At 41.8% G+C, this 9,075-nt stretch overlaps 1 protein-coding gene across 1 annotated transcript in view; it reads right to left on the bottom strand.

The window, feature by feature from the left end:
• Window positions 1–7,251: 7,251 nt before the first annotated feature.
• LOC142400359 (uncharacterized protein C1orf21 homolog) overlaps window positions 7,252–9,075 on the bottom strand; it is a 31,469-nt gene continuing 29,645 nt past the window's right edge. The window contains exon 6 of the mRNA XM_075485189.1: window positions 7,252–8,825. Within this exon, the coding sequence (XP_075341304.1) occupies window positions 8,781–8,825 (45 nt within the window). The 3' untranslated portion in view covers window positions 7,252–8,780. The remainder of the gene's footprint in view (window positions 8,826–9,075) is intronic.

The following is a 9,075-nucleotide window of genomic DNA, read 5'->3' as shown; positions in this document are numbered from 1 at the left end:
CATTCTTATTACATGGGAATTGGGCTGGATTTACTCTTACACAACGTGTTAATCCTTGAGCAAGGGTGTGCCTGACATTTGGAATTGAAGTGGAAATTAGTCACACCAATAGTAGGTGATGGCAAATTTGACTAGGCACAGCCAGACTGGATTTTAGGTCCACCAGTGAGGAACAAATCAAGAATTGCTGTGATTTTAGGGAAATTCGAAGCTGTGTACATGTATTTTCTGGATAGCTGACATAATGCAAACACAATCATGACGTTTGTAATAAAAAATACGCTCAAAATAAACCAATTAAAAATAAAAAACATTGTCAGTTGTCTGATGGAAGCAAAACACAACTGTCAAAGAGTGAAATCACTGATAACAGATTCAGCCATGATTCCTTACAGTGAAGAGTTCTGTTAAGTTGCGTGTTTACATGTTGCAAAGAACTTGATCAGAATTAAACTCTTGTGTTAAGTTTTTTGTGTAAAGTAGGTCTACCCACTATATATGTTCAAGTGAACCTTTAACACACTTTGTGTGATCCTCACTGAATAAAATGTCCTGATAGTCCTCGCTAAGTACTGTCCAATAAAAACTCTAGGTGAGTCTAAAGAGTCTCTCATGTTATTAACCTGTTATATACTTTTGCTGCCACAATGTTTCCGCCCCTCAGAAACTCGCCATGTCCCCTTGCCTCCGTATGTTTCAAGCATGTAAATAACATATGTATTTCATCCATAGAGAAACAGTCAGATAATGTGTGTGCATGGTTACGTTTTCCTGTTGATCAGATTACAAAAAGGTTCAAACCAGCCCTCTCGGTCTGATTAAACACTTATTCTGGTTAAGCTATATTGGACCAGTCTGATCTGATTGAATTGTTTACATAAGGCACTTTTATTCTGACTGGAACATTCATCTGACTAAAAGTGCTTTGTGTAAAAACAGCAATTTATCTCTTCTTCCAAGATGAGCAGCCACACAGTGATTATCAGAGCAGACAGTTACTAGTTTTTATTTTAAAAGATGAATAAATAAATAAGGAAGTTGTCAGTTTAATTAAAGCGTGATTAAACCATTCTGGCTGTTATATTCACATCTCTGGAGGTATTTTGTGAAAGCAGAAGTTTCTCTCTATGATTGATGTGTGTAAAACTATTCTGCTCTCCAAAGCAATATGTGGATTAATCACTTGCAGACACTTGCAGACACTTGCAGACACTTGTTGCATTGTTGCAAAGCTGAAAACAAATCTGTTGTTGATGATGTTTTGGAGATGCAAAGTTTTCACATAGACTGATGAAAGCTAGCTTTTGTGAAAACACACAAAATAATCACTTACACATATCGATGATATTGCAGAATTAGACACAAAAATATGGGCGCTATAAGTCACTGAAACTATTCAAGTAACATCCATACCTGCTCTATACCATCCAGGGTTTCAGGTGGGGTTGGATCAGATCCAAGCTGTCATTGGGTGAGAGGTGGGCTACACCCTGGACAGCTCGGACAGAGACAAACGACCATGCACACTCACAGTCAATTTAGAATGGCCAATTACCCCAACGTTAACCGATTGGACTGGAGGAGGAAGCTGGAGTGCACCCAGGAGAACACCCTTGCAACCCTGCATGATTCCACAGACTCAAACTTGGAGCATTCTTGCTGTGAGGCCACAGTGCTAACCATCACATCACCTATGCTGTCCTATATAAAGAACATCAGAGCCGTTCAAAAGACGAAAATCTTAAATGACACAATTTAAACGTGAAAAAAGCTGAAATAACTGAATCGATAGTATTAAAGGTATCCAAATTTGAATATCTACATCACAAACTGCCAAGAGTCTTAAAACAATAAACAATCACTAATGGGTTTGAAAAAAAAAAAAGAAGAAGAAAAAACCCAGTCTGACCACAACACAAATACTGAGCCATAATGGCCCCAAAACACATTCCAAACTAACTGGAAATCAGAAACTATGTGGAGTCTACAAACATCTGTCCGAAAACATGGTGCTCCCATTCCAAAACTTGGCATCCACGCTCTACACACTATTATAATATTATACTGTTTGCTCTTATATGATTACAGTAACCCTCCAGCAACCTCTTTTAATTATAGCACACTGACAACAAACAGACAGACAGACAGACAGACAGACGGGCAAAGCCAGCTTACTTTAGTCACTGTCTTGACTTGGTTGTGTTTATGTAAGCTGGGAACTCTGCCACCCGGTAATGTTTTCCCCTCCAGTGAGGTAATGAGAGTATTCTGCCATGTGCTTTGTTGTTGGATGCACTCTGTCTGAGTTAAGCCTTAGCTCCCTCTAGTGCATCCCCAAAAAAACATTTAAGGTGTGCTTAACAATGAAAAATAAACACTCAAGAAGATACCACAAAATCACAGCCTACTGCACAGACGCTTGTCCGAAATTAAACCTTCAAACAAATTCAAACTCCCTGAAACTTTTCCTGTGCTTTGAACCTATATTGTATATATATTATATTTTTTTCTTCCTCACTCAAGTTTCTTAAAACACAGTGTCAGAGATCAGGCAGCACTGACTGATGGAGGCTGCCCATGTTGTGACTGGTTCAGGAGCACAAAAACAACAGCATCTTCAAGGCCCAAAGACTGGAGAAACTGGACTTGGAACATTTAGGGTTTTATTGTTAGTATTATTACAAAATAAGAGGAAAATACATACAAATAAATTACTGAATAAAAGACCCATTTTCCAGCAGTGTACTCTGCTCTCTGCGCTGTCTATCTGGTGAAAACAACCTCACCCTGCTGGACCAGAGTCAGGCTTCGGCACCGGGGCTGCTTTTTCATTTTTCAAATGGCTTGAACTCCCTCTTCTGTCATAGCAAAACATCTGCTTTGTAATTTTGGTTGTGTTCTTGACACGTAGCCATTTGTCTGCCTGAAACTGATCCATGCATGACGGATAGCAGAACTCTTTCATTTTTTTCTTAGAGTTATGCTTGGGATAAGTGTACGTTTTAAGAGTTGGCAAGGTTTTTGGTTTGTTAAACTGAGGTTTGGAGAGAAAAGGCAGCTTAAATAACCAAGCTTTCTCTGCTCACGCTTATGATAGCTGGGTATATCTTTTTCTACACAAGGTCAATAAATAGAAACATATGTCACAGAGAAAACTGGATAAATATGTGCCACTTTTTCTCTCTTTTTTTGTATTAGGAAGCTTAAAAATGGGACGACATGGGAATTACAGCTCAGAGGAGGCAAGTGATTCAGAGGATAGAAGGCTTGCAGAAGCTCTGCATTGAGCTGATTTATGTATGTGTATGTGTGTGTGTGTGTTTGTGTGTGTGTGTGGAACGGTAGGTGGGTGGTTTAGGACTTCACGCCTCCTCTCCTTGCTGTCAGGGTGATGTACAGCCCTTACAGATAGTGCCTGATCTTGCAGAGAGTTATTAAGAGGGTGTGCGCAGGCTTGTGTGCGTCGCTAGGAAAGCCCAGACCAGCAGATGGGGCTCTTGTGTTATCCTTGAGGATCTCCCTCACACACATATCGATGCGCACACATACACGGAGACGCACTCATAAAGACTGTAATGTCTTGATGAAACCCGGTCGAGACAAGACTGCCGGCTGTGGTCAGACAACTGAGATTGTTGAGAGTTTTCCTACGTGTCATTTAAAAGAGCTCCTGCTCCTGACACACAGTTACCTCTGTATCACCAGACTCAAGTCAGAAGTCTCGCTCCAGGCACTGACTGCTTACTCAGCTAATGTGAATTTGGCAGACTGCAGCAAAATACAATACAAGTGCAGAGCCACAAATCAATCAGGCTCTCCTATTTCAATCTTTTCCCCCCTGTTGGTCACTTGAAGCAGTGATGCAGGGAATTCACAAAAATGCCTTTTCATCACAGCTGAACTCTCAAATTGGGATGTTGACATTGAGTAGATGCATTAAGATGGATGCATAATTGTTCATGGGCGTGCATGTAGTCAACATTTAGCTTCCTGGGATTTAAGTAGGTCACTTCTTGTGAGTGTGCAGCATTAATCCAAATGCATCTAATTCTACCTTAGTAAAGCCTTGCCCCCCCTCCCCCGTGTGACTTGTGTCTTTGCCAGTGTAATCCAGAGTATTGATCTGCATAGAGAGGTTTTACATACAAATGAATCAAAGGGGGAGAGAGCAGAGCATGGTCCCAATTTGGGGGTATTGTTAGTTTACACTGTGGATAGATGGAAAATTCACGCTTCTCCACAGTAAAACAGATCAAGGTGGCGAAGACGCTGACAGTGCATGTAGATCTGTTCAGAGCTGGTAGAGGTGCTCAGCTCCATGGTGGGTATTAGTCAGCCAGAAACTGCTGGAGAGAGTGAGACACTGTGCAAAGACCTGCTGGGCATCCAGGCAGTAAGCCATCCCTTTGCCTCTCACAGTTGACTCATACTGTCAATGTGGGCAATGTCTGCATGTACAACTGATGTGTGCAGCCTCCTTCATCCTGCACAAGCATCTTCTAAAAATGAATTTATGTACAAAAAGTTGTTCCAAAAGTCTCTCTCTATGAAATGAAAAGGCAAAAATACATTTTTTTGGATTTTACTTGGATCAGTGTGTGACTTAGAAAAGAAATCTTACTCTCTGGTTAGAAAAAATGATAAATTAAACTTGAATCCATCTTCTTAAGGACGTGTATGACGGGCAATTAGATGATTCTGACATTTAGTGACTCTGCATTTGTTTACATTTTTCTGTATCGTTGATAAGCGAGTGCACACAGCATCGTACTTGTCCTTTTTCAAACCAATGTAGTTTTTGTAAGTCCAGAATATTGAGGCAACAGAGGTTGGGAGTCACAGGTTTAGGATCATTTATTGAAACAAAAATAAAAGTGCAACTCATATAGCTGCACGCAAGCTGAAAACAATACCAGAAATAACTAAGACGTGGGTTAAAAAAAAAAGGTGTGTTCATACATAGATCAACACCAGTCAACATCTCCATCCAGAGTGTTTCAGAGGCAGTAATCTTAACACGCACTGTTTGACAAACTACTGATTTTCTAGCTTCATTGATGGATGTGAGTGTTAATCCATGTATTTCTTAGATGGGATCGCCGAGCAGCCAAGAACATGTTGTACCTTAATAAAGCCTCTCACACTTTTGGCTCTGCAAGCACACACAAAGTAATACACTCACTCACAAAGCAGGGAGGAGAGAGCTTTTTATTGGTGCTTGCGTCAGGGTGGAAAGAACATTTTCTTGCCCATATTCCTGTCTGAGGTTAACGGGCAACATCCGTCTCTTCCTCACTCTCTCCCTCCCTCCCTCCCTCACTTTCCCAACTCCCTCATTTTAATCTCTCTCTCTCTCTTGCCTACCTCTCCGTGTCTGCCTCCAACACTTTAATTTCTCTGTGTGTGAGAGCATTGCTGCGAGCACCGGCCCGCAGGGACCCTTACAGGGGCTGCTGATTGTAACCTGATGTGCCCCTGCCGGTGAGTCAGGAGGAGTTAGTGTGCGTTGTGTGTCACAGGGCGCAGCTATTACAGATACAGACGAGCGGAGATCAGCTCTTCCACTGTTACTCACTCAAAGCATTTTGGCACCCAGTTCCAAAGAGTGCACGTTAGGCCAAGCACAGGAGCAGATATCGATTCAGGTTTTCTACATCACCACATCATGTAGCTATTTATAACAAAAAGCCTGGATGGGTTCAAAGCTATAAATATCACAAGATTCTTAATTGTAAAGCCAACTGATGAACTTAGTTTTATCAGTTGGGTTCTGACCTCTATTTTTGGGATGGCCATGTCACAGCCGGTGAAGGGAGTCATCTCTCAATGGTCAACGGTTCGATTCCCAGCGATGTCAAAGTGTCCTTGGCCCACATTAACCTAGATATGTTCCTGGGTGGGTTACTGTAGAGGAAAAATACTGTATGTAGAGTGCATACATAGTATTATATGTATGCACTCTACATACAGTAATAAGAAGCACTGTGTGGGTGTTAATATGTGAATGAGAAACACATGAGAAGCTTCTTGTAGAACCTCGCCAGGGTTAAAAAAGTGTAGAAGAAGTGTGGGACATTTACCATCTCATTACTGAGTTCCTCACATCCCTATGAGGAGCAGCAAAAATTGCTCTAACCAAAATACCGATATGGTTTTGATAGTTCTTTTTTTTCTTTTAGTCAGAGAAACAGGCACTTTATCACCGTGACAGAGTGAGTATGTGAGCAAACAGCCACCGTTTTATGCATGCATCAGATTTAAAGGCTGGAACATCTGTCTCTTGAGCAGCTATGTAATCCACTTTGGTTGCCAGTTAGTTGATAACTCAGTCTGTTGTTTAATGTTGAATAGCTCATGGAGGTCAGAAAAACAGCTAAAAGATGCTGTTAGAGTTTATAGGACTGCAGAGAGCTAATCTACTGTCTTTACTAAAGATGACCTTTTTATGTTATGTTTATGACAATTTAGATACATTTTTTTTGGGTTAAAAATAAAGGTTTAGTGCTGCTTTCATTGATTTTACTTTCCGATTTATTGTAGTAGGCATGCTGTGATATTAAAACATGATAACGATCAGCGAGGTCACTTAGTAATTAATGGACATAGTAGCAAAAATGTTCAAAGATAAGCCGCCACACCAGACCAGGGAATAGAAGCGTAACATTTGTGTTTCAATAAGTTCCCAGGGAACACACCCACAAGAAAGCCCATAAGTCATTTTCCTTTTAGGTTTCATTTACATCTGGGGAACACACGGCCCTGGTTAAATTAATCTGTGCAAAGTTGTGTTTTATTGTCTATGTATTTAGTTTTATTTAAATCTTGTTGCTGAGATGTTATCCCATCCTAAAGATTAGAAGCATCGCTTTAAGCAAGCTGCTTAAATTGTATGACAGATACAACGTCCACATATTGATTTGATTATGTAAAGAAATATTCTTTTGCTTTTTCACATCTTGATGCTTCTTTATTCTTTTTTTTCCCCAAACAACCCCACCCTGTCTCTCTCTCTTTTTTTTCTCTTTTTATGAGAAGATTTAATCTACCGGAATGCAGTACTGACGTTGTGCCTGCAGGTGGCAGAACACAGCCTCGCAGATCTGATTGAATCAACTCGAAGGCCTTGGGCAGCATGACCAAAGGAAAACGGACCGAGTTCACACTCCTCAGTATACTGCGAGCATGACGGCGCTCCATTACTCAGCTCACTACACACACACACACACTTATATATTAAGATACCATGCACTTTAAGAGCTTCTTCATTTTTATTTTTAATAGAAAAAAAGTATTCAAAATAATACAACAGGACATATCCAGTAAAGAAGACAAAAAAAACCAACAAAAAAAAAAAAAGCGTGACCAGGACTGTGTCTCCACGGCAACCATCCTCCCCTCGAGCTAAGCTCAGTTCGCTGCTTCAGTGTTTATGGATGTGTGCATGTGTGTGTTAACGCTGAATCAAAGCAGAGACGTTGAGCTTCATGGAATACTTCTTACTGCTGCACATGACAGTCTGCTGGTGAAACAAAATGGATATTATACGGTGTGTGAGTATTTGTGTGTCTCGTACATACGTGCCGAGGTGTGTCGGAATGAGAGTGCGCTACTGTTCGTACAATAAGACTCCGCATATGTGTGTGTAAGCTAGGAAGTTATGCAGGAGGATGGATCGGGTTGAGACACAGATGCTCTGAATCATGAGGCTTCAGTCTGCCTGCTGTTGTGATGAGGATGTCGATAATGACTTTGATGATGATGATGATGCTGATGATGGATGCACTACTTTGGAAGTCGAGACTAAAGCAAACTGGAAAAGAAGATCATAAAGGGAAAACATAACCGAATGTGTGGTGGCAGCACTGAATAAAACAAACAAACAAAAAAAGGTCCTTGATTTCTGAAGGCAGGAGTAGTTTAAAGTTTCTAAATCACCATCTCGCTCCCTATTCTCTCTTATTAAAATATCCCACATATTTCCCCGCTTTCTCCACCCTCCCTCACCCATTTTCTCAGTCCACCATGCCCCAAGCTCGCCTGATTGTAGGTAGATAAGCCAAAATGTTCAGTGTGGATCCCAGCAGAGGCACGTGATTTCCCTGCTTTCAGCACGTTCTCTTCTTCTGGCTTCCTTATTTTCTCCTCCCGCGTTTCTCAGTCCTCCACACAGCCACGGAGATGCTCATCCTTACAGGGCCTCTGCATTTTTGAGTTCCTTTGTCCATCTGCAGGGGTTAAATATACAGGATCAGGCCACAGAGGAAGAGACGGACAGATAGGGAGGGACGGATGGAGGGTTCGCGTCCCACTGAAGGAAACCATTGACCCGACAGTGCAGGGGCTTCACTCTGTTCACCACGAAGTGTGCGCATCCGGCGCCTCTCCTCCATCTCTCCCTTCTTTCATCCCTCTGTCCCTTCATCGCTTCGCCACCTCCATCTGTCTGCACAGGGGCCTGAAGGGGTGAGGTGCTAAGAGAGGAGGGTTGTAGTCTCTGAAGAAAGTTGTCTTTATCCCATTCTCTGTCCGTCTCTCAGCTTCCCCCACTCTTTCTCTTGAGTACTCTCATTGCCACACCTTCAAAAACTCACACACACCAATCATACCATTGGTAAAAGACATATTTAGCTTTCTCTTGCACACATATGCACACTTATACACTCAATCTCTCTCTCTCTCTCACACACACACACACACACACACACACACACACACACACACACACACACACACACACACAGTGAGGCTCTCTGTGGGGATGACTTTCGGGGGCCTCTGTGCTATGTCCCATCTTCCTCCTCCTGCTCCGAACAGTAGTCTTGCCCCTGCAAAAACAGGATTAGAGAGAAGAGAGATGATATGGTGCAAAATTCAGTTTGTTTGACTGTGACTTGCTTCAGTTATGACTTATTTTAAACCACTCTGAACTGCCTACACGCAACCAACCCCCATGCACCTGTTACCACTGTCGCATTTAAACCAGCCATCTATTGGCAGGTGCAGGAACAGAATATACCGGGTGAGATGGTAAAGTGCTGACAGGTGGGCAGTTATGTTGTTTTGTTTCCTCTATGA

Source organism: Odontesthes bonariensis, chromosome 15, assembly GCF_027942865.1.
Source record: "Odontesthes bonariensis isolate fOdoBon6 chromosome 15, fOdoBon6.hap1, whole genome shotgun sequence".
NCBI classification, from domain to species: domain Eukaryota; kingdom Metazoa; phylum Chordata; class Actinopteri; order Atheriniformes; family Atherinopsidae; genus Odontesthes; species Odontesthes bonariensis.
The sequence above is the reverse complement of the archived record's forward strand: the minus strand, read 5'-3'. Positions and strand labels throughout refer to the sequence as shown.